This window comes from Geotrypetes seraphini, chromosome 2, assembly GCF_902459505.1.
Source record: "Geotrypetes seraphini chromosome 2, aGeoSer1.1, whole genome shotgun sequence".
NCBI classification, from domain to species: domain Eukaryota; kingdom Metazoa; phylum Chordata; class Amphibia; order Gymnophiona; family Dermophiidae; genus Geotrypetes; species Geotrypetes seraphini.
This window is the reverse complement of record NC_047085.1, coordinates 17,236,351-17,262,348: the sequence shown is the minus strand read 5'-3', so window position 1 is coordinate 17,262,348 and position 25,998 is coordinate 17,236,351. Positions and strand designations below refer to the sequence as shown.

General features: G+C 44.8%; 1 protein-coding gene across 5 annotated transcripts in view; it reads left to right on the top strand.

Annotated features, from left to right (window-relative positions):
* ADGRB1 (adhesion G protein-coupled receptor B1) overlaps positions 1 to 5,795 on the top strand; it is a 525,063-nt gene extending 519,268 nt beyond the window's left edge. For all 5 annotated transcript variants that reach the window (XM_033935216.1, XM_033935215.1, XM_033935214.1 and 2 more), the window contains one exon: positions 3,887 to 5,795. In XM_033935216.1, the coding sequence (XP_033791107.1) occupies positions 3,887 to 4,084 (198 nt within the window). In that variant the 3' untranslated portion in view covers positions 4,085 to 5,795. The remainder of the gene's footprint in view (positions 1 to 3,886) is intronic.
* The last annotated feature ends 20,203 nt before the right edge of the window (positions 5,796 to 25,998 follow it).

The following is a 25,998-nucleotide window of genomic DNA, read 5'->3' as shown; positions in this document are numbered from 1 at the left end:
CAATCATTTTTCTCAGCTCCGCCTCTGTGTCCCTCTGGGCAGAGCCCCCTCTCTTCAGTTTTACCTTCTGCAAGCGAGTTGAGGTGTCTTCCTCTGCTCTGCATTAGTTTTTTTTTATTTTTATGTTTTTATTCAACCTTTGTGAGGCTTCCCTGTGTTATACAGGTTACCAGTAATCCTGGGACAGCTCTGTCTGGGAAAGAGTACAGGCACTGTGGTCTGTAGCTGTGGGTGTGGGGCACTCTTTTGAAAGAGTCTCATGGAATACCCTCTAGGCCTTATTTCTTAGAACATAAGAATTGCCATTCTGGGGCAGACCAAAGGTCCATCAAGCCCACTATCCTGTTTCTAACAGTGGCCAATCTAGGTCCCAAGTACCCAAAGAGCAGCAACATTCCAGATTGTGATGTCATAATGCCTCATTCTACCAATGCCTAAGAGCCAACCTCATCAGTGATGTCACAGTGGCTTGATTGTTCTATTCTTGGCTCACATAAGAACATAAGATTTGCCATACTAAAACAGACTGATGGTCCATCAAGCCCACTATCTTGCTTCCAGCAGTGGTCAACCCAGGTCCCAAGTACCTGGCAGAAACCCAAAGAGTAGCAACATTCCAGAGCTCAGATTGTGATGTCATAATGCCTCATTCTACCAATGCCTAAGAGCCAACCTCATCAATGATGTCACAATGGCTTGATTGTTCTATTCTTGACTCACATAAGAACATAAGATTTGCCATACTAAGACAGACCGATGGTCCATCAAGCCCACTATCTTGTTTCCAGCAGTGGTCAACCCAGGTCTCAAGTACCTGGCAGAAACCCAAAGAGTAGCAACATTCCAGAGCTCAGATTGTGATGTCATAATGCCTCATTCCACCAATGCCTAAGAGCCAACCTCATCAGTGACTGTCTAATACTCAGCTCACATAAAAACATAAGAGTTGCCATACTGGGACAGACTGAAGGTCCATCGAGCCCAGTATCCTGTTTCCAACAGTGGCCAACCTAGGTCCTAAGTACTTAGCTAGATCCCATGTAATAAAACAGATTTTATTATGCTTATCCTAAAAATAAGCAGTGGATTTCCCTAAATCATCTCAATAATGGCCAATGGACTTCCCTTTTAGGAATTTAGCAAAACCTTTTTTTAAACCCCGTCAAGCTGATTTTACCACATTCTCCGGCAACGAATTCCAGAATTTAATTACATGTTGTGTGAAGAAATATTTTCTTCAATTTGTTTTAAATCTATTACTTAGTAACTTCATTGCTCTGCTTGTGCCATACTGCTCATAACTAACTATTCTGTCATATTCCATATCATGCACCTCTTATACAGCCCGAGGAACCCTTATCTGTTCAGTCTTTCTACATAAAGATGTCATTCCAATCCCTTTATAATTATACCATATTGTACCTATATTTAAATGACAAGCACGGGTATAAATGCCAATATTCCATTTACGTACTGTTCTTTGAGCTTGCGCAGGTAGGATAATTGGATCTAGTTGGGAGGGAGAGGTTTGACCTGGAAGATTATACTTACCCCTCCCGATTCGCAGTTTTAGGGCTCACAATTATGATTATTCGCAATTTCCTAAAACCAGAATCACCCCATCTCCCTCCCGCCTCTTGGACCTCCCCGGACCTTACTTGGTGGTCTAGCAGTCTTTCGGGGCTACGAGACTACAGGAACTCACGGCAGCCATTTTGGATGAGTAATGTGCACGGGGTAGAGGCATAGGAAGATCGCTTCTGCCCCAATAGACCGCTAGACCACCAGGTAAGGTCCAGGAAGGCGGGAGGGAAACTGGAGTGGGTCAGAGTCAGTCCAAAACTTATTTGCAAATTTTCAATATTCGCGGGCCGGCTCTGCCCATAACCCCTGTGAATATTGAGGGAGGAGTGTACTTCCAAGTTGGGGGTCACTTCTGGTCAGGGCACTTCTGTGGGGCCCTCAAGGTTGGGGGCAATTCCAGGGGTTGAACAAGCAAGGCTTCTGTAGTGATTAGTGTGACTGGGGAGCATTTAGGGGGCATCCTACATTAACTATGGTGGCCTCATTAAGATGTGTCCTGGGAGTACTGAACTGTGGCTTTGCGGCTTGATGCTCCTGGGTCAGTAGAATAATGTTGCTTGTAGTTCAAAGAGAATATGGAAAATCACAATTTGTTGAAAACAACTATGATAGCAACAGCAGAGAACAAACTGGTGCAGAGTCCAAATGATTTCTTCCCAAGACCTCAAACGCCCAAGAATCATTTCCGACAGGTTCAAATTTTTAACGATCTGGTGTGTAAATACAAAGAAATCTCAGAACCTGACGGCTACCCAGCCATTTCACTCCAAGTTTCCTCAGGGGCTGCGTGTCTTCAATTGATCACAACTCTGCTTATTTAGCTTTTGAGGTAAGACGAAAGCGCCGCTCTTCGAACACCACAAAGGGGTCCTTTTATGAAGCAGCACTAGCGGGGTTAGTGCGTCAGACATTTCAACACGCGCTAACCCCCGCAGTCGGCTAAAAAAATAACGCCTGCTCAATGCGGGCGTTAGCGGTTAGCGCGGCAGGCGGTTTAACGCGCGTTATTACGCGCATTAAACCCCCTACCGCAGCTTGATAAAAGGGCCCCAAAGTGACCTTTGTGGTGCATTCATCTTACCTCAAAAGCTAAATAAGCAGAGGTGTGATCAATTGAAGAGACGTAGCCCCTGAGGAAACTTGGAATGAAACGACTGGGTAGCCGTCAGGATATGAGATTTTTTTTTTCGTATTTACACACCAGAACGTTAAAAATTTGAACCTGTCAGAAATGATTCATGAACACATCACCCCTGTAAGGACACAAAAAACAATTTAGTAGCAAACCATTGACTGACTAGCAATCATGGAACCGGCATAACTAAGGGGAAATACCTTGATAAAGCCCCTTGGGCGAAACATAGCTTATGTTGGATGAAGATCCTCTGCTATGCTTCTTAAAGAGATGAGTATTTGAATACTAATATTGATAAATGAAATGAAAATTAAAATAAATAACAAAAATCAAAAAATAGGCCGAAGAAAATTCTGGTGCTATTGAATCTGTGTATGAAAACGGACACACGGTTGCACCACTGAGGTCTCTAAATGGGTTATAATTTAAATATCTAGGCTGCTTTTTTGATACTGTTGATAAATAAACCTTAGGAAAAGATACTTTATTGTGTGCCAGATATACTTGTGCATCCAACGTTTTACAAACATAAAGCAAGTATCGCATTTTTCGGACCATAAGACGCATCCACTTGTAGAGGAGGAAAAACCAAGAAAAAAAAAATTTGGTTCAGAATTTTTTTCTTCTTGGTTTTTCCTCCTCTACACGTAGGTGCGTCTGGTGTTGGGAATCCCGAAGCCCGAAGCCGCCCACATCCTCCCCCCAGTACCTTTTTTACTGATGGTGGTCCAACACGATCTCCTGGACAGCTGCCTTGGTCTTAGAAGAGCAACGCACAACGCAGGAGTGTGACCTTTGCGCTTTATGGCTGGTCCCACACCGCTCTGTGATTGGCTGCAGTCAGTAACTGCTAAAAAGGTACCGGGGGGGGGGGGGCACAGTGTATTCAGTCCCTAAGACGCGTCTTATGGTCCAAAAAGTGTATCTTATGGTCCAAAAAATACGGTAGATACTTACTCTTGTGATTTCTTATGCCAATACTAAAAAAGTTATTCATTTGTTGTACTTATTCTCTGCCTAGAACTATGGGGTCCTTTTGCTAAAGGTAGGGTGTGCTAAATGCTAAGGCTAAATCAGTTAGCGCGCCTTAATAAGAGAACCCCCCCTATGTTTGTTTCAATTTCTTATATACAACTTGCCAAATGATGTTCTTCTTCTTGTCCACAGCAAGAAAAACAGCAGACACCAAACAAGAGGCCCTGGGAAGGAATCAGGAAAATCCATTCCCCACCATCATGGGTTAAAAAGGACATGGAGACTTTTGCACCCTCTCCTTATGAATTAAAGACTGTGGAGTGGGAGAAAACGGGAGCAACGATACCTCTGGTGGGACAAGACATTATTGACCTTCAGACCGAAGTCTGAAAAGAGGAATAGATATTTTTTTTTCCAGAAGAAAAATTATTACCTTAAACTAAAACAGGAGAGAGAGAGAAAACAAAAAAAAAGTTTGGTTTCTTTTGAAACCTGGTTAAAATACTTTTGCATTGTTCTCAGAAAGGGATATAACTTCATAGAAAATATCGTAGCGGTAGGTTCGGAGCAACATGACTTTTTTTCCCAGGTAAGGCTGAAAGAGGGAGGCTGGACACCCTGAGAAGGCCAGGAGGTTACCTGCAAAGACACGGAGGACTTCATGCTCTGAGACTGGGAACTACGGTGAGGAACAGGGAAGAATGATGAGGTAGACGTGAAGACGAGAGGTTCTCATTCCTAGAATTTAGATTAATCTAGTGGAACAACTGATGGATCTTGGTTATTGAGTGTCAGCTAAAAATATATTAGCTGTCATGCCATTAGAAGTCCCCAGATATTCTAGAAAGGACAGAAGAGAAGGTAGGGTTGATTCCATTTCTGATATCCTACTGTTAAAACGTGTTTGTGAAGTAGGATTGTAGCACTCATGCAGGCCTAGAGTGCAATTAGAAGACATGCCAAGTGAATGGCTGTTTGCGGAGGTACATCCCGTCCAAACCCTTCGACTCTTTCCAGAGTCAATGCATAGAGCAGGGCAAACCTCTCGTTCATGCATTGGAACCACCAACTTGTGTCCAGGGAGAAGAACGAAGAGTGAAAGCATGGAGCAATCATAAACAGCAAAGTGCAGGCCTTTTCTTTTGACTGTTACAAAGAAAGCTTTCCTTCTGCTGAGCTTTCAGTGACTCAAGGCTAAATTCAACCAGGTCCCAGCTGGATACATGAAGACGTTGGCTGTAGACAATGAACGAGGAGCTTATGTCATGTAGAAATTCTGTCACCATCAGGAAGCTAGCCTGGAAAATCTTTGGAGGGGGGGAAATACCATCTCAGCACGCAGAACTGTCCCCTCTTATTTTCTGTCATTGCCATGCTAAACCTCATTTTACATTGGTCTGTAAAAACATAGCAGATTGGAGGGCAAAGGCCGCAGTTATGGACGGGAAATGTTACCATTCGGGCTGATCGATTTTAACCATAGCTAGAGCTCCTGGATCAGTGGCCCTTTCCTCCCACTCCCCTCCCCACCTCCTGAAATTGCCCGAGCAGTGGTGCGCACGCAGAACGGAGTCGGAATTCTCTGTCCCGATGAGACGCATCATGTTGGCCCCAAGAACGAAGGGCGGATCTGAGAGCTGAAGCAAAAGTTAACGCTGTACACGTCAGCGGGAAAAGGTGCCGACGTTTTTACCTTTTGATGGAAGTTGCTTGATATGCAAGCATTTTGCGCCATTTTTAAAAATGACATTTCTCTTGTCAGAAAATGATAAAAAAGTTTAAAAATTATTAAATCCAAATAGTAAATAAGATGAAAGAATACTTAAAACTGTGATGTAATTGTCAGATTCTAGATTATATACTGTATGAAGAGAAAGCACAAGGCCCCAGCTGCCATGTTGTACAATAATGTAATTATTATAATTATACATAAGGACTTTTAGCGCACAGCCTATCTTTCTACTATGTTTTAATCCCTTTTCTGTTGTTTCCCTTTCTTGCCCGCTCTGCATCTCAAGGTCTTCGAATTTCAGAACATTAACAGTATTATGTAATTACTAAAATTCTGTATTTTTTTCTATTTTTATTTCTCACTCGGTTTCCTCTGGCTAATTCCAGCTTTTATTTTTAATCACTCTTTTTGCCCATTCCTTCTGTACAGTTTTCAGAGCACAAATGAATGTGTCTTATTTCTAATTAAACAAACAACAACAAAAAAATAGATGTGAACAAGAGCAACGTCTGCTTTGTAAAGGAGTTCATTGAGGCTTTGTACCATAAGATAAAACTCCCAGTCTGTTCAAAGCAGTCAGGGGCTAATTCTTGTCCCCCGCCACCTAGCTTAATTGTTTTAATTGGTGATAGACGACGCAGTAATTGATTGCATTGCTTAAAACCAATTAAAAGGTAGCCGCTGCTAAGCAGCCTCCCCCGACCGGCGCCTATCTCCCTGGCGGCTAGCAGCGCATAGTGACGCCAAAGCCCGGAAGGGCGCACCAGACTTTGTTGCCACTATACGCCGCTGGCCGCAATTCTGATGTGGCCCTAGGCACCGAAAAAGCGAAATCCCGGCTTACATTTCCAGCAGCTAGGGTCCCGTCAAGCCCGTCTTGTAAACGCCCGCCGTGGCGGGTGCCACTGCCCCTAAATACACTGGGCCCGATATTCAGACCGTGGGAGACAGCCCGGCTACCTCTCACAGTCGGCGGCGAGCACAGAAGTTCAGAGCTGGGGGGCTTTGGATTTCTGGGCTAAGTTCAGCCATGTTTGACATAACCAGCCAAGCCAATATTCCTTGGATGGCTGGCTTAGTCATAGAGGCCAAAGATAACCTGCAACTTAAGTGGGTCTATCCGGCCGCTAGACTTAGCTGGTTAGCCAATGAATATCAGCACGATATAACCGGTGACCGGGAGATAGCCGAGTCTCTCCCACTGAATATAAGCAGCTGAGAGCCATTCCTATCAGCTAAATAGCACTAACTATGAGGAGGATTAGTATATGCCTGGCTGCCCTGAGTAGACTTGCTCATACTATCAAAAGCTAAACAGCGTCAGGCCTGGCTAGTACCTGGATGGGAGACCACCTGGGAATACCGGTGCACACGACAATTGCGCTCCGACAAATGTGCCCTGACGCACGTCAATTGCGTCCCGTGACTGAATCTGCCATAAGTGGGTATCTGGAAGGCCCTGATTTGCTCAGACTGCTCAGGTCCTTTCCCTTGGGAGGGGCCTGAGGCGCCTCAAGACCCTCCCAAGGGACGGAGTCTGAGCAAATCAGGGCCTTCCAGATGTCCCGTAAAAGGGTTCCCATAATCATGATGTAAACCTAACCCTAACACTTGATAGGAAGTGAATGTTTTAAGTGTAGGGGGGGATTCCCCTCAAAAAAGAGGATAATCAAAAAGACAAAATAGTATCCTCGTGGGGCGCAATTGTCGGGTCACCTCCCCATTCAGTGCACGCAAATGTCGGGGCGCATTTGACGGGTCACCGGGAATACCAGGTGATGTAGGCCAAGCAGGCCTTGGTTGGGCAGCAGCAACATAGTGGAGCCACACACTGCGGAGGAGAAGACAAAAGCGAACCACTGCTGTACTCTACCATGAAACATCACAGGGCGGATTCCTCACTGTTCCTGTTGCCAACCCAGTGGCATAATCTATCCGTGAGGTCATATCCGTCCTGGAGCGCACTGAAGTCTTTGCCAAGAGCGTGCTGTTACAAAACACAGTATGGAGACATTTCATTTTGTCCTGGCACTTTTAGCGCAGTTAAAACCATATAGCGCAAGCCCTTTCAATAAAGTGCGTTACGTTTTGGGGCTTAATGTAGGATTTTAACGTGCTGCAAGCCAAAAACAAACACCGCATCAAGAAGGGGTGTTCCCAGGATTTTCACCTTTTGGCTACATGTCCACGGGGCTGGTCACTAATGCCGAAGCAAGCACTTAGGCCCTGAGTCTATAAACGACGCCTAAAAGTTAGGCACGGAATCATGCAGCACCAAGAACGATTCTAAAAAGTTAGGTGCACTTTATAGAATCGCGCCTCATGGCGTCCAAAATGGGCTTAAGCGTCTTAACCTTTGACGCAGCCTATTTACGCCAGGGTTTTCTTGGCCTAGGGTTACCGGATGTCCGGATTTCCCCGGACATGTGAGCAGGCAGCTGGGGGCAGGTCTAGGGCAGGTTTGGGGGTGGGACTGGATCAGAACAGGGCGGGGATAGGTAGAACTGGGGGGGGCAGGTCTAGAGGATTCGGATTTTATTGGAGTAAGACCTGGCAACCCTATTTTGGCCTAAATAAGAGCGCCTCAGACCAAAACAAGCATCTACATGAAAAACACGCCCACAGTCCGCCCCTTAACCACGCCTACTTTCTGATAGGCACCTTGGACTAGGCGCCTACCTCAAAGTGTTAGTTGTCTACCAAGTTAGGCACCTACTATCCAATTAAGTGCAATTAACATCAATTACAATTGCCAATTATGGGTGCCGATTAAGGTTTTTGAACAATTAAGTTAGGCACCTAGATTGGCTAGGCGGACCAATCTAGGCGCCTAACTATAGATGTTGTTTATAGAATCTGGGCCTTAGCACCTCCTATGTAGGAAGTGGTAGGTCCTACTAGGGGTTACTAGACGTCCAGATTTACCCAAACGTGTCTTCTTTTTAGAGAACATGTCTGGGTGTCCGGACAGCTTTTCAAAACCTGACCCTTTGTCCGGGTTTTTGAAAAGCTTCCAGGTCGAGACCGTGACGGGAGAGCCTCTGTGCATGCGCGGATGCGTGTGATGTCATCGTGCCATTGTGCAGATTCCCTCCCGACGCAGCCCCGAGCATGAGAACAGATTTTTTTTGGGGGGGGGGGCGAGGCTGGGGAGTAATGGCGCATAACTTGGGTGGAACAGGGCGGGGCTGTGGGCGGGGCCATGGGACCGGATTTTACAATAGCAATATCTGGCAACCCTAGTCCTGCGTTAACTGTGCATTAGCCAGTTAGGAGATGGTAAGGCTAACATACGAGCTGGCAACTGCTTGTACCCACACTCCCTACACTCTTGACAGAAAAATTCAGTTACCATGGAGAAACAGGCAAACTATCAGAAAACCCTGTAACATGGTTACACAATAGCTGTAAAGCACTTTTGTAAAAGTGCCCCTACATGGCAAAAGGAGCGACAAAGAAATAAAACTAAATTAGAACTTGAAATGAGAAGCAAAACAAGACGTTTGTCCATACACACTTCTCCCTCCATATTCGCAGTGATAGGGGATTAACAGAACCGCAAATACAGAAAAACCGCGAATAACTTTTTCATCCGTTATTCTCAGTTTTCTGTTAAAACCCATCATGAATAGGGTGAAACCGCGAAGAGCATGGTGGGAGACCTGGCCTGTTCCCGAAGGAGAGGCAAAACACGGTGAAGAAAGTGCCGTGAATCGGCGATTTTTCTCTGCAAACGCTTGGAATCAGCGATTTCTCTATGCAAGCTGATGTAATATGGGGGGAGGAGCCAGCAAGCTAAAAAAAAACGTGAATAATCAAAACCGCGAATACGGCGGGAGAAGTGTACACCACTTTTCATGTTGTGTTTGGTTCAATTAGGACCACATAAAAGTGTTTGGTGATAATGTACACATTGGTCTCATTTTCAGCCATTTTGTGAAGACTCTCCAGCAGAAGCAGAGACTTGTGTGATTTGACGGCTTCTGTTCAACATCTTGTGTTCTTGGCAGGTTGAACCAGCTATGAGTTATTTTATTCAGCCAACCTACAAAATAAGGCACAAATGTAACGACGCTTGAGATTTCAGGATTATGTCATAGATCTCTTCTTCCGACACGACAGCATAGGGTCAGGTCCTTTCTGGAAACGTCAATCGCTCCTCCTAAACTTACTTGCTCCACTTCATCACTGACGCCGAAACCGTGGATCGAAGACAAAGTTTTATTTTATTTTTCTTTCCAGCTTATGATTTATCTTTAATCTTATCTATTGTTTTGCCTTTTGTCTTTGTTTTGTTCTATTTCTATCATTTAAATTTCTCCAGAATTCTACTGTTCAACGGCTCCCCCTTCTGCTTCTATTCCTTTCTCTCCTCTCTTCTACCTTCCAAAGTATTTAGATCAATGCTGTCTTGTTAAAATGTTTATTTTATTTTTATTTTTCCTCTAACTCTACTTTTCACTTCTCTATTACCCTCCAGGTACTTTAGTTAGATTGTGAGCCTTCGGGACAGTAAGGGAATTTTCCAAGTACCTTTCTTATTTCTAATCTTAATGTATATTTTCTGTAAACCGCTTAGAACCTAACGGATGTAGCGGTATATAAGAAATAAATTACATTACATTACATTACATGACACATATTGAGGCAATTTTCAAAGTAAACCTATCGGAGAAAGTCCATGGGTACTTTATCCTCTGACATGCAGTCAATGCCAATGATATTTGCTACGTTCTTTCATGTCGTTTTCCAAATGAAAATAGAAAAAGACATTAAATTTCTTTGTGTCATCTTCAGAAAATACGAGTAGTATGTATTACAGTGGAACCCCGGTTTGCGAGTGTTTTACACTCAGCAAACTTTTGCCTTGCAAACCGAGCATGTTCTGGTGTACGAGCACCTCCTCTCCGCTCTAATAGGCATCGCACCCCCCCGAACCGGCATCGCAACTAACCCCCCCCCCCCCCCGCAAACGCCCCCCTGCGAGAACCGCAAAGCACCCCCGTGCTGAAAGCAGCATCCACCCGCCCTTCCTCCCAAGCAAGGTCCTTACCCCTTCTGCTCGTTGTAAGGGTGAATGCGAGCTCCCGCCTCTTGCCTGGGCTGGGCCTTGAGCATCTGCGCATGCTCAAGGCCTTCTGTCTCTCGGAGAACGAGCAGAAGGGGTAAGGACCGTGCTTTGGAGGAAGGGCGGGCGGATGCCGCTTTCAGCACGGGGGTGCTTTGCGGTTCTCGCGGGGGGGCGTTCACGGGGGGGGGTTGCGATGCCGGTTCGGGGGGGTGCAATGCCGGTTAGAGCGGGGGGAGGGGGTGATGGAGCAGCGCCGGTAGCCTCGGGGGGGGGAGGGGGTTGGTGGAACGTGGAACGAATTGTTCAAGTTTCCATTATGTTCTATGGGGAAAGTTGCTTTGATATACGAGTGTTTTGGTTTAAGAGCATGCTTCTGGAACGAATTATGCTCTTAAACCAAGGTACCACTGTATTTGAAAAATAGAGCATACAATTGAAAACTGTGGGGACATTTTGAGAGGCATCTCTTAGGGTGAGGAGGAGATAGTGGATGCCACAGATGGGCCATTGGCCTTCATCTGCTGTCATGTTTCTATAACCATAAAGTTCTATGACATCACAATGCAGGTATAAAGAGCCTTAGCCTATAGGGAGAGGAAAAGAGAGTGGATGCTGTGGATGGGCAAACTGGATGGGCCATTTGGCCTTTATCTGCCATCATGTTTTTATAACGATAAAGTTCTGTGACATCACAATGTAGGTATAAAGAGCCTTAACCTTTATTCATAAAGCTCTTATGACCTCAGAATGCAGGTGCAAAGAGCTGTGGAGGAGAGTAATAAAAAAATAAAAAAAATTGAAGTCCCTTTTTGGCCTAAGGCGCTAAGCGTTCAAAGTTGGCAGCAGGGAAATGTCCATTCTCAAAAAAACGTCCAAAATGTGTTTTGTTTTGTTTTCTCGAGAATGGTCTACCTGTACGTTTAGGCATTTAATCGCCCAGACTGCCACTACGTCTATCTTTACAACATATTCCTGACCAAAATTTTGCCCAAGTTCCAAATACCCAAAAGAAGACCTTTTAGGCATACTGTCTATTATTCAAAGCTTTAAATGGCACCACCCCCACTTACCTAAACAACCGCCTAAATCAGAACCTCACTACTAGACAAAGAAGAACTCAGACCCCATTTACTTATCCCCCTTTCAAAGGTACTCGGCACAAGAAGATGTTTGACAACCTACTAGCGACGCAGGCTGCGAAACTTGACCACTCCATCTCCAACTTGCTGACAACAACGAGCGACTTCAAATCATTTCGAAAAGGAATCAAAACTCTGCTATTCAAAAAATTTATCCAGATATCATACCTCTTCCCCTTGTCCTTTCCTCTCCCTTGTAAATCCCCCCTCAAAGTCACACCCTCTCTTGTAATTTTCTCTCTCCAAAGTATCAACCATGTATACAGCTCCCTTAAACTACAAATCTCATGGAAATGTCCAGTTATCTTCTTTGTAATCCGCCTAGAACTGCAAGGTATGAGCGGAATGGTGTCAGGTCAAAAGCGCGCCGGGATAAAGGCGCGCGCAGACAATTGAGCGCAACGCGGAGGTGCGCGCCGCAGAAAATTACTTTTTTTACGGCTCCGACAGGGGGGGGTGTGGGGGGGAACCCCCACACACACTTTACTTAATAGAGATCGCACCGCATTAAGGGGGCGTTGTGGGGGGTTGTAACCCCCCACATTTTACTGAAAACTTCACTTTTTCCCTGTTTTTAGGGAAAAAGTTAAGTTTACAGTAAAATGTGGAGGGTTACAACCAGTGTTCCCTCTAAGCGGGCGGGTGTTGTGAGCAAACTTTTTTCACCGTGAGCCAAAAATATCGGGCGCCAGCAAGTTATGAGCCAACTCGCCCGATTCTCCTCTCGCCGCCCTGCCATCTGCCGTACGCCTCTTCCGATCGTGCGCTGTGACGAGAAACGTGTGCGCTGCGATGTAATATTTTGTGCGCCAGCGCACGCCAGCGCAGCTTAGCGGGAACATTGATGTATTGTGTGACGTGTGGTTTGTTACTAAAAATCATGTTTTTCTTACAGATGGGGGGGGGTGCCAAAAAATGATGGGCCCCGGATGTTACATATGCTAGGTACGCCACTGTATGTAAAGATACCAGAAAGCTGGCGTAGCAAAAACTTCTAAGTTTTGAGTATTTAACCCTCCCACAATCTCACGGGCACTCGTTTCAAGTTTATTGAGATTTTGATTTAAACGCAATATCAAATATTTTCAATGCGTATAACAAAAATAAATTTGGGGAAATAAATAAAACCATTTGAACTTCAAATGGTTTTATTTATTTCCCCAAATTTATTTTTGTTATACGCATTGAAAATATTTGATATTGCGTTTAAATCAAAATCTCAATAAACTTGAAACGAGTGCCCGTGAGATTGTGGGAGGGTTAAATACTCAAAACTTAGAAGTTTTTGCTACGCCAGCTTTCTGGTATCTTTACATACAGTGGCGTACCTAGCATATGTAACATCCGGGGCCCATCATTTTTTGGCACCCCCCCCCCATCTGTAAGAAAAACATGATTTTTAGTAACAAACCACACGTCACACATGAGTACCTAGGAAAAGGCAGCATCTTACATATTGCAGTGAGCAGTACATCAATACACCCATTGTAAAACTAAACAAGCCAGACCAGCACAGATCAATCCTACACCGTCAATCCTAACAGAAAACCATGTCTTTCGAACACACAGAACACAGAAAACACCTTCGCCTAGTAAGGAATATGTAATCACAAACTAACCCCTCCCTCTTTTACAAAACTGTAGTGTGGATTTTAGCTACGGAGGTAACAGCTCTGATGCTCATAAAATTCTGAGCATCAGAGCTGCTACCACCAAGGCTGGTGCTAAAAACGCTTCACAGTTTTGTAAAAGGGGGGATAAAATAAAAATACATAGACAAAGGTTAAATTGAACCAGCAAGAAGCTGGACTCTGCATACAATGCTTCACAGAAACAGTGACACATGTCTCCTAAAGCAATAAATAAATAGAAATTTTTTTCTACCTTTGTCTTCTGTGGTTTCTCCTTTCCTCATCTTCTTGTAACTCTCTTCCTTCCATCCACTGTCTGCCGTCTCTCTTCCCCTATATGGCATCTTCTCTCCTTCTATGCCCCTTCCAGAAACTGTATGCCTCCCCCTTCCATCTCTCCTTTCACCCCATTGGTCTGGCATCTCTCTCCTCGCCTTCCCTCTCCCACACCTCTCCTCATAGTCTGGTATCTCCCCTTCCCTGATTCTCTGGCATCTCTCTCCTTTCCTTTTCTTCCATCTTTCGCTCCCCCTCCATGCTCTCACATCTCCCCCTTCCTTTTCCCTTAGACTGGCATACCTTCCTCCTACGCTCCAAGCCCTGGCATCTCCTTTAATTCCCTCCCTCATCTTCCTTCTCCCTCCAGCTGGGTACCGCAACACTCTTCCCTGCAGCTCTGCACTTCCCCACAATTGCCATGCTTCGGTTCCTCTTCTTCCTTCCTTCCTCCCCCCCCCCCCCGCGGGACCCTGCGGCACCATCAACTCTTACTCCCTCTAATGTCGGCCCTGCAGCTCCAGACTTCCTCGCACCTTCTCCCCTCCCCCTTTGGATCGCTATTATTTTAAATGTTATAGCCGCGGAGCTGTATCCATCAGTGGAGATGTCTAACCTCGGCCTGCCCCGGAACTCTTACTGCAACAGTGACTTCCTGTTCCTGCCTAGACGGGCGTCTGCTGCAGTAAGAGTTCCGGGGCAGGCCGAGGTTAGACATCTCCACTGATGGATACAGCTCCGCGGCTATAACATTTAAAATAATAGCGATCCAAAGGGGGAGGGGAGAAGGTGCGAGGAAGTCTGGAGCTGCAGGGCCGACATTAGAGGGAGTAAGAGTTGATGGTGCCGCAGGGTCCCGCGGGGGGGGGGGGAGGAAGGAAGGAAGAAGAGGAACCGAAGCATGGCAATTGTGGGGAAGTGCAATCCCCCCAATGCGTCCCCTTACCTTACCGACGCGTGTGTGCGCTGTGAAGAGAAACTTTGCGCTGCGATGTAATATTTTGTGCGCGAGCGCAGGCCAACGCAGCTTAGCGGGAACACTGCGGCGCCGGCGCGATATCTATTAAGTAAACTGGGGGGGCTCCCCAACAAAACCCCCCATCGGAGCCCCTAAAAACTGTAATTTTCTTCGGCGCGCACCTCCGTCTTGCGCTCAGTTGTCGGCACCGAGCTGTCTTTCACCGAGTTGTCTATGAACCGAGCGGAATAGAAGTCACTAATGTAATGTAATGTAATAGGAGGGGCCAGTTCTTCACCTAACAGCAAGATTCTCTAACTGGCGTCTGTCATAAGCGCCAGTTAGAGAATTGTGGAACCCGTCCCCCCCCCCCCTGGGATGACTACAGCAGAAGTGACGCACAATCCCTCCTGGCGGACACCCCCCAAAGCTACCCACAATGATCGCTGGCAGGAGAGATGCCCATTCTATCCTTCCGGACATCCCCCCCCCGAACTGCGGAATGATCGCCAGCAGGAGAGATGTCCAGTCCCTCCTGCTAAACACCCCCCACCCCCCCAAAGGTAGCCCACCTGGAACCTCCAAACCCACCACATAGGAGGGGCCCAAGGGATATGGCCAATTGGAATCTTAGGCCACTTCCAGTGCATCCCAGAATGTACTGGGAGACGGGCCTAAAACTGTGGTTGGCCCAGGTGCCTAAGGCCCCTCCTATGGGAATGACATGGGGACAAATTTATCACCATCCCTGCAGGAACTCAATTTTGCACTTCTCTTAAATGGCTCTTTCCTATTTTGAAATATATTTTCGTACCTCCATCCCTATTGCCGTAGTATGTCATTTTTGTCATAATATTCGTTACCCCAGTTTTATAATTTTAAACATGTACACCTAGAAGTTTGATAAGCAGTATATCAAATTTGATTAAAACTTGAAACTTCCCTGTCCCGTCCCCACGAGTTTTGTTGCTGTCCTTGTCCCTGCCCCATTCCTGTAAGCTCTGCCTTAACCGCGCAAGCCTCGGACACTTGATTTTAAAGTGTTTGAGGCTTGTGCAGATGAGGACGGAGCTTAGGCATTGGTGGAATGAAGCATTATGACATCACAGTCTGAGCTCTAGAATGTTGCTACTTAGGATTTTAAAGGGTTTGAGGCTTGTGCAGATGAGGGCGGAGCTTAGGCATTGGTGGAATGAGGCATTATGACATCACAATCTGAGCTCTAGAATGTTGCTACTTAGGATTTTAAAGGGTTTGAGGCTTGTGCAGATCAGGACGGATCTTAGGCATTGGTGGAATGAGGCATTATGACATCACAATCTGAGCTCTAGAATGTTGCTACTTAGGATTTTAAAGTGTTTGAGGCTTGTGCAGATGAGGACGGAGCTTAGGCATTGGTGGAATGAGGCATTATGACATCACAATCTGAGCTCTAGAATGTTGCTACTTAGGATTTTAAAGGGTTTGAGGCTTGTGCAGATGAGGACGGAGCTTAGGCATTGGTGGAATGAGGCATTATGACATCACAATCTGAGCTCTAGAATGTTGCTACTTAGGATTTTAAAGTGTTTGAGGCTTGTGCAGATGAGGACGGAGCTTAGGCATTGGTGGAATGAGGCATTATGACATCACAGTCTGAGCTCTAGAATGTTGCTACTTAGGATTTTAAAGGGTTTGAGGCTTGTGCAGAGGAGGACGGAGCTTAGGCATTGGTGGAATGAGGCATTATGACATCACAATCTGAGCTCTAGAATGTTGCTACTTAGGATTTTAAAGGGTTTGAGGCTTGTGCAGATCAGGACGGATCTTAGGCATTGGTGGAATGAGGCATTATGACATCACAATCTGAGCTCTAGAATGTTGCTACTTAGGATTTTAAAGTGTTTGAGGCTTGTGCAGATGAGGACGGAGCTTAGGCATTGGTGGAATGAGGCATTATGACATCACAATCTGAGCTCTAGAATGTTGCTACTTAGGATTTTAAAGTGTTTGAGGCTTGTGCAGATGAGGACGGAGCTTAGGCATTGGTGGAATGAGGCATTATGACATCACAATCTGAGCTCTAGAATGTTGCTACTTAGGATTTTAAAGTGTTTGAGGCTTGTGCAGATGAGGACGGAGCTTAGGCATTGGTGGAATGAGGCATTATGACATCACAATCTGAGTTCTAGAATGTTGCTACTTAGGATTTTAAAGGGTTTGAGGCTTGTGCAGATGAGGACGGAGCTTAGGCATTGGTGGAATGAGGCATTATGACATCACAATCTGAGTTCTAGAATGTTGCTACTTAGGATTTTAAAGGGTTTGAGGCTTGTGCAGATGAGGGCGGAGCTTGTGGGAATGGGGCAGGGACAGTAAAAGAACTCGCCAGGACGGGAAAATGAGTTTCTGCGGGGATGGAGAAAACTTTGTCCCTGAGTCATTCTCTAATGGAGAGCAGCACTGGTTATAGTCACTTATTAGTACATTCGAGAGCCTTTTTGAAGATTAGCAGGGCCCCCTCAACCTGCAGCTGGGCTGCCTTATTCAGCTTCCTGACCAGGTCATCAGCTCATACAATTTGTGGCACAACATTGCACTGTTTTGAAAGAAGCATTTTATTTTTCTAAGGGAAAGAACATACCGCAAATGATAAAATCAGTGCACTGGGTTGCCCTTGTTTCATTAACGGAGACTCTATAAAGCAAAAATGTCCTTACTGGAAAAAAAAAGATATTTGTGAAAATAAAAAGTTCTTGTTCCCTGAAGGAACCTGCTGGCATCAGCATAATGAGTTCATTTGTCTTTTGTGTATTCAGCCATGACCTTATGTATAAAGAAAATACAGTGGGTGCCAATTAAGGGCAGTGTGAGGCCAAAGTTTAAGACAGCCGGGGAGACTCTCTGCTCTTAGCTGTGTCCAGGGGAAGGTTATGGGCTTGCAAAGAATGCTCTTGTTAGGTCTTCACAGGGGCCATCCAAAAGTCCTTATTGTGTACTAGGTTTCTCAGGCTCTCATAGGCCAGTTAAGTGCTCTTAAGCATTATTTCCATGTCATTGTGAAAATCTGATCTGTTCCTACTTATTTTGAATGTATTTTTATAAGATGGAGGACATAAATAACAAGTGGGAAAAGAAGCCAAAGGCATAGTGTCAAGAATGCTTTCCAACATATAAGAATTGCTATACTGGGACAGACTGAAGGTCCATCAAGCCCAGTCCAGTATCCTGTTTTCAACAGTGGCCAACCCAGGTCCCAAGTACCTGGCAGAAACCCAGAGGAGCAACATTCCAGAGCTGAGATTGTGATGTCATAATGCCTCATTCCACCAATGCCTAAGATTTAACATCATCAGTGATGTCACAATGGCTGGATTGTCCTATACTTGGCTCACATAAAAACACAAGAGCTGCCATACTGGGACAGACCAAAGGTCCATCAAGCCCAGTATCCTGTTTTCAACAGCGGCCAGCCCAGGTCCCAAGTATCTGGCAAGATTCCAAAGAGTAAAACAGATTTTATGCTGTTTATCCTAGGAATAAGCAGTGGATTTCCCTCAAGTTCATCTTAATAATGGCTTGTGGAATTTTTTTTTTTAAAGGAAATAATCCAAACTTTTTTCAAACCCTGCTAAGCTAACTGAGTTCACTACGTTCTCCAGCAACGAATTCCAGAGTTTAAGTACACAGATGGTATAAGGATTACATGCTTAGCTTCCGTATACTTTTCTACTTGTTAAAACTGTAGGGTAAGGGATGGTGTTGAGGAGGAGCAACTTAAAGGTCTGATTATGTGTGTGTTTGGTTTTAAGGAAGTGATATTGTAGAATGTTGGCAAGTGCTACATTCCAAGACCCTCACCCCAAGGCTATAATTTAGCCTGGAGCAAAGCTGAGGCAATACCCCAAAATACTCAGTTCGTATCAAGCATTCTGGTATAAATTCAGACTTTAGACAGCAAGGAAGAAAACGGTAGGCTACATACATTTGGAACACTGAAATAAATGTTGGATGTCTGTGTGTTTGCCTATTTGAGCGTAACGCTCTCCAGTCACGCACAAAGGCTCTCGGGGAAGATCAGGGCCATAAAACATCAGATGCTCCCAGCGTTCTTCCCATGTAGATGGGCTGAATTTGGGATATCAAGGCCCTTATTCATGGGAAAAATTGCTCTTGCCAGGCCCAGCCAAGCAAAAAATAACACAAGTCAGTCTGTGATTCTTCATGAAAATTAGCGAGGGGCCGCTGAAAAGTTCTCAGCCCAACCAACAAATCTGGAGCAAACTCCATACATTACATTACATTACGGATTTCTATTCCGCCTATACCTTGCAGTTCAAGGCGGATTACAAAAGATTTGACTGGACATTTTCCAGTGAAGATACAATTTTTTTTTTATAACTTTTTTAATTCAGAAATGTTATGACATCTGAAAAATTGCTCTTGCCAGGCTCAGCCAAGCAAAGATGTGACAGGGAGAAGGCAGGAAGCCCTATAGCATCAAAGATTCCAGCCCTGTTACTAAGGAGAAGCACAGTACCAGGGATCATTGGATGAAAGACTCAAGTGGTCATGATGTTTTGAAAGCTTAAAAACTCCACGGCCAAATTGTAAATCATAGCACCTATGCTGAGTTCACTCTAGAAGCCTTATAGAGGTTTGAGGGAGATTTACGCATGAAGTATATGTATTTTTTTAAGCGAATTTCAATCACTAATCACTTTTAACTTTACTTAGGAGGACCTGCCTTCAAACAGCCTGGTCAGGGTAAAACATGGATTCGTATCGACGTCTAACTCCCTCGAGACGTCTCTAAAGATAGGAGCTTAAGAATTTCAGTCAATTTATTGAGTAAATCTTGTTGAAAAATTATAAAGGCTTTAAGGCAGCGTATAAAATCTGGACTGATGAAAATGTGAGATTCATGCATTATGCTATGCTGAAAAGTATACCTGTGTATTAAGATCAATTCAGTGTCATAAACAATAAGCCCTACAATTAAAATCTTGGGAGTTGTTCTTGATCAGTGCTTGACCGTGAAACATCCGTGAAACACCAGGAAGTTCTTCTTCGCCGAAAGGGTGGTTGATCATTGGAATGAACTTCCACTTCGGGTGATTTAGGCCAGCAGCGTGCCAGATTTTAAAAGGAAATGGGATAGACATGTGGGATCTCTAGGGGGATGGGTCATTAGAGTGGGCAGACTTGATGGGCTATGGCCCTTTTCTGCCGTCATCTTCTATGTTTCTACGTTTCTATGGTTTAGAAGAGATACTATACTTTATGGAAATTACGGACCATCACATCCTACTTTGATGCCGCTGCTTTTATAATTCTAGTTCAGACACTACTTCTGAATATACTGGACTACTGTAATGTTGTATACTTGACGAGTAATAATAATAATAATAATTTTATTTCTTATATACCGCTGTACCGTGAGGTTCTAAGCGGTTTACAGTAGAAACAGAAGAAATGCAATAAGTAAGATTAATTAAGATGAAGAGAAAGTACTTAGAGTTCCCTGACTGTCCCAAAGGCTCACATTCTTGCTAAAGTACTTGAGAAAAATAAATTAGTTAGGTTATAAACATAGAGTAGAAGAAGGTAGGAAAACAGTTCATAGGAAAATTAATTTCGAGTACATTATACATTATATATTGTTCAAGGCGGAATACAAATTATAGGAATTACCAAAAGAATTGCGTAATAAAGATTATCTAGATAAATTACATAACAGTTATTCGTGTACATTACATGGTGTGGTAGAGGATTCAATTTTGAGAATTACATATCAAGGGAATCAATTGATAACAGAATATAGTGGAGATTATCAGTATATACGGTTTACAGATTGGAAGTTACCTAATAATGAAGTAAGAAATTTATTGGATAGTGTGGAAAATGTTTACATAGGAATCAGAGTATGTATGATAGGAAAGGATCTAAGAATTGAATTAATGTGTTATTCTATCGAGGGAGAGCTTGTGCATAAAGGGAGGATATTAGTTGGTAATGACGTGTTTTCTGAATAGAAATGTTTTGATTTCTTTTCGAAACACTTTGATGTCTGTTGTATTGATCATTAGTTTGGTGGGGTCAATTTTTGCTGCCTGTGTCGCTAGAAGGCTGTCGTATAGTTTCTTAAGACGGGTTCCGTTATTAGGTGGGAAGGTGAATAGGTTTTGAGTTCTTCTTGATCTGGATGAGTACTAAGAAAAATTGGGCTAGATTGACCCTGGGCTCGAGATTACAATGGGAACTCACGACAGCCATTTTGATGATGGCTCTGCACGGGGCAGGAAAGTAGGACGATCGATCCTGCCCCGTGTCGCCACTAGACCACCAAAGTTTTGTTTAAAAACAAAATCGCGAATAACTGAATCTGCAGGTACTGAAACCGTGGATTCAGAGGGGAAACTATACTTTGACCTGGAACTGTTTGAACAGACCTCGCACATAAGAATCTAAGAGTTATATTCTTATGTACGAGGTCTGTTCCAAAACTTGGGGACTACTTTCTTTTTATATTTTCCCTGTAAGTGTTTGATAACATTTCCAAATAAGCAATATGTGGTTTTTTGAATCTTTACGACTGGAGATTTTTCTTAAGGGATTAGATTCTTGAAAAAGGTTGAGGGATTGATATAATAGGAATTAAGAAATATTTTCAAAATCTTGAATTTTTTATATGTTCTTTAATTTTGTAGATATATAAATTTCTCTCATCCTTGTTGTGGACTAGATATTTAAATAGTTACCTTTTACTTTTTATAATATCTATGTATTTTAGTTATTGAGAATTTTTGGCTTGTTTCTTTTGTTATTATGGAAAATGTAAATTTTTAAAAGTATATAAAAAAAAAGAGATTAAAGGTCCATCAAGCCCAATATCCTCTTTCCAACAGTGGAGAATCCAGGTCACAAATACCTGGCAAGATCCCAAGGATTAAAACAGTGGATTTCCTCAAGTCCATCTCAATAATTGTTCTGTTTTAGGAAATTATCCAAACCTTCTTAAACCCTGCTAAGCTAACTGCTTTCACCACATTCTCTGCAACAAATTCCAGAGTTTATTTATTTATTTAATTCTTTTTTTTTTTTTTTTTTAACCCCCCAAAGAGCTCAGAATAGATTACAGGTTAGAAACATAGAAACATAGACAGTGACGGCAGATAAGGGCCAAGGCCCATCAAGTCTGCCCACACCAATGACCCTCCCTACCTCCCTTTGCGAAGAGATCCCACCTTTCGATCCCATTTAGCTTTAAAATCAGGCACACTGCTGGCCTCAATCACCTGCATCGGAAGACCATTCCATCGATCCACCACCCTCTCGGTGAAGAAGTATTTCCTGGTGTCGCCATGCAATGTCCCTCCCCTGATTTTCCATGGATGCCCTCGTGTTGACGTGGGTTCCTTGAAGAAGAAGATATCCTCCCCCACCTCGATACGGCGCGTGAGGTACTTGAATGTCTCGATCATGTCCCCCCTCTCCCTGCGTTCCTCTAGGGAGTAGAGCTGCAATTTATTCAGCCGTTCCTCATACGGGAGATCCCTGAGCCCCGTGACCATCCGTGTAGCCATTCGCTGGACCGATTCAAGTCTCAGCACATCTTTGCGGTAATGTGGTCTCCAGAATTGTACACAGTATTCCAGATGGGGTCTCACCATGGACCTATATAATGGCATTATGACTTCGGGCTTACGGCTAACGAAACTCCTTCGTATGCAACCCATGATTTGTCTGGCTTTAGATGAAGCTTTCTCCACCTGAGTTGCAGTCTTCATGTCCTCACTGATGATTACCCCTAAGTCTCGTTCCGCTACAGTTCTCTCTAGGATCTCACCATTAAGAGTGTAAGTCTTACATGGATTTTTGTTGCCAAGGTGCATGACCTTGCATTTTTTGGCATTGAAGTTTAGTTGCCAGGTCCTGGACCAATTCTCCAGTAGGAGGAGGTCGTGTGCCATACTATCGGTCTTGGATTTGTTGTCAGGTCCTGTTGTGTTCTTGTCCACTATATTGCATAATTTGGCATCATCGGCGAATAACGTTAATTTACCCTGAAGCCCCTCAGCCAAGTCCCTTATGAAGATGTTGAACAAGATTGGGCCCAAGACCGAGCCCTGCGGCACTCCACTTATCACCTCTGTCGTTTCGGAGGGGGAGCCATTCACCACCACCCTCTGAAGTCTACCCCCCAGCCAGTCCCCCACCCATGTAGTCAAGGTATCTCCCAAACCTATAGTGCTCATCTTGCTCAACAACCTGCGGTGTGGTACGCTATCGAATGCTTTGCTGAAATCTAAGTACACGACGTCCAGGGACTCCCCAATATCCAGCTTCCTCGTCACCCAGTCAAAGAAGCTGATCAGGTTGGATTGACAGGACCTCCCCTTTGTAAACCCATGTTGACGGGGATCTCGCAGATTCCCTTCGTTAAGGACCGTATCCAATTGGTGCTTGATTAGAGTTTCCATTAGTTTGCTTACTATTGATGTGAGACTCACTGGTCTGTAGTTCGTAGCTTCCGTCCTGCTTCCTTTTTTGTGGAGTGGAATGACATTAGCCGTTTTCCAGTCTAGCGGGACTTTTCCTTTGCCGAGGGAGAGATTGAAGAGTGTTGATAGTGGTTTCGCCAAGGTGTCTCTTAACTCCCTGAGTACTCTGGGGTGTATGTTGTCTGGCCCCATAGCTTTGTGAACCTTGAGTTTGGATAGTTCACTGTAAACACTACTGGGCGTAAACTCGAAGCTGCAAAACGGGTCTATCGAGCTATCCCCTGTTGGTAGCTGAGGGCCGGATCCCTGCGTCTCACGGGTGAAAACTGAGCAAAAGTATTCATTTAACAGTTTAGCCTTCTCGGAGTCTGATTCTACATAGTTCCCGTCCGGTTTCCTAAGGCGTACTATCCCTCCTGTGTTCCTGTTTCTATCACTAATATACCTAAAGAATGCTTTATCGCCCTTTTTGATATTCTTTGCTAGATTCTCCTCCGCCTGCAATTTGGCCTCTCTGACTGCTGTTTTGACGGTTCTTGACTTGGCCAGATAGTCTTCCCTGGAGCCCTGCTTCCCTGAATGTTTAAAGGAGATGAATGCTCTTTTCTTCTCTTTTATGAGGTTGGAGACCTCCGTAGAGAACCACTGTGGTTTGTTTTTTCTTCGTCGTTTACTTACAGATTTAATAAATCGGTTTGTTGCTTCGTGTATGGTAGCTTTCAGTGTTGACCACAATTCCTCTACATTATCAGTCTCTGCTTGGTTTTGCAGCGACTGATGGATGAATTCCCCCATGTCCTCGAAGTTGGTGTCCTTGAAGCTGAGGACCTTAGTTAATGTGTTGGATTTGGTGAAACCTTTTCTGAGGTTAAACCATACCATGTTGTGGTCACTGGATGACAGCGTGTCTCCCACAGAGACATCTGTGACACTTTCTCCGTTGGTAAGTATTAGGTCTAGAATCGCTTGATCCCTAGTTGGCTCCAAAACCATTTGCTTGAGTCTTGCTCCCTTTATAGAGTTTAATAGCCTTCTGCTGCTGCCGGTCGCAGAGGAAAGTGTGTTCCAATTCACGTCAGGCATATTGAAGTCACCCATCAATACTGTGTCCCCACGCAAGGTGATATTCTCTATGTCCTCGATTAATTCCATATCAAGGTCTTCCTGTTGCCTTGGAGGTCTGTATACTATGCCAAGGTACAGGCATTTGTCCTTTCCCCTGGCCAAATTTACCCAAAGGGATTCCCCTGTGTACCTAACATCTGTGATTCTGGTAACTTTGATGTCATCTTTGGCATATAGTGCTACCCCTCCTCCCATTTTGCCCTCCCTGTCTCGGCGGAACAAATTGTAACCCGGTATGACCATGTCCCACCTGTGAGAGTCTGTAAGCCAGGTTTCGGATATCGCCACCACATCTAGGTCGGCGCCCCTCATTTCCGTCTCCAATTCCAGAATCTTGTTGCCCAAACTGTGGGCATTGACGTACATAGCCTTCCAAATCCTAGGTTTGTTATGGCTATCTAGTGATATTCCCGATTGAGCTCCATCGGCTCCTTTGGTATTGTTTGCAATGTGTGTATTCTCCTTAGACCCTGAAACACAGTGTGAACTTACTCCGGACTCGGAAATGTCAGTATCCCCCCCGAACACGGAAATGTGAGCACCCCCCCCAGATCCATGATTGCTATGTGTATATACCTCAGATCCTGAATGGTATTTGCAGATTACTTCATTGGATAGGTTATTAGTGCCCGTACCCTCCCCCAACTTACCTAGTTTAAAGCCCTATGGAGTAGGCGGGCTAATCGGTGTCCAAAGACGTTCTTCCCTCTGCTGGACAGGTGCAACCCATCTGGTCCCTGTAGTCCTTGTAGTGCCTCTCCGTGGTTCAGGAACCCGAAGTTCATCTCCTTGCACCATCCTTGCAGCCAGTCGTTTGCCTTCTGGATCCGATTCTCTCTGGCTCTTCCCTTGCCCCTTACTGGAAGGATCGAGGAGAACACAACCTGTGCATCCAACCTCCTCAGCTTCTCACCCAGGGCACCAAAGTCCTCAGGTATCCTCTCCGGGGTGCTCCTGGCGGTATCGTTGGTTCCGACATGGATAAGAAGCATGGGGAAGTGGTCCTGGGGCTTGAGGAGACTGTCCAAGCAGGCGGTTACATCCCGGATCCTGGCTCCTGGCAAACAGCAAACCTCTCTCGATTGAATATCTGGTCTGCAGATTGGGCCCTCCGTGCCCCTCAGCATTGAATCCCCAATTACCACCACTCTACGCTTCTTAGGGGAGGACCGTACTGATGTCTCTGGGACCGGAACCTCCTGCTGGATATCTTCCTGTTCCTCATTGTCAGGTCTTCCCTGAAGCAGCTGGAATCTGTTCCTCAATGGGATTTGCGGGGTTGATGTAGAACTACCCTGTGTGTGAGAAAAAGAGACAGTATATGAGGAAGGTTTTTTGTGTTTGCCTGTGGAGGAGGTTACCAGCTGCCAGGAGTCAGCGTCGTCAGCCTCCTCCTGAATTCCAATTGTTGGTCCCAATGAAGCAGGAATGGTGGTTTTGGGCGTCCCAAGGATGGTCCTGCCAGGTTCCTGTACGGTGATCTGGGACAGTTCCTGGATGACATCATCGATGTAGGCCTCATCATCCCGGATACTTCTTAAGCGCATGACCTCCTCTCTCAAGCTATTCAGTTCTTGTAAAAGGCTGTTCTCTAGTTGATCCGTCGTTTCTGTCTGCGTAGAAACTGTAGCCATTTTTGTGGGGATGGCCTCGGTCTGTACAGATACCTCTGTGCTCTGTCCCAGCTCTCCCTCTGTTTCCGTGGCCACCCCCTCGATCCCTTTGGTGACTGGACCACCTACCTTGATTGTAGTCCTGTTGCTTCTGGTTCTACCTGCCATTTTTTTTTTTTTTTTTTTTAAAGATATTTGTAAGTTATTTAATCGGGTATTCGTTAGTTGTCAGACAGTTGAAGGTTAGAAGGATGAAGGGTGTCAGCTAATTGTTAG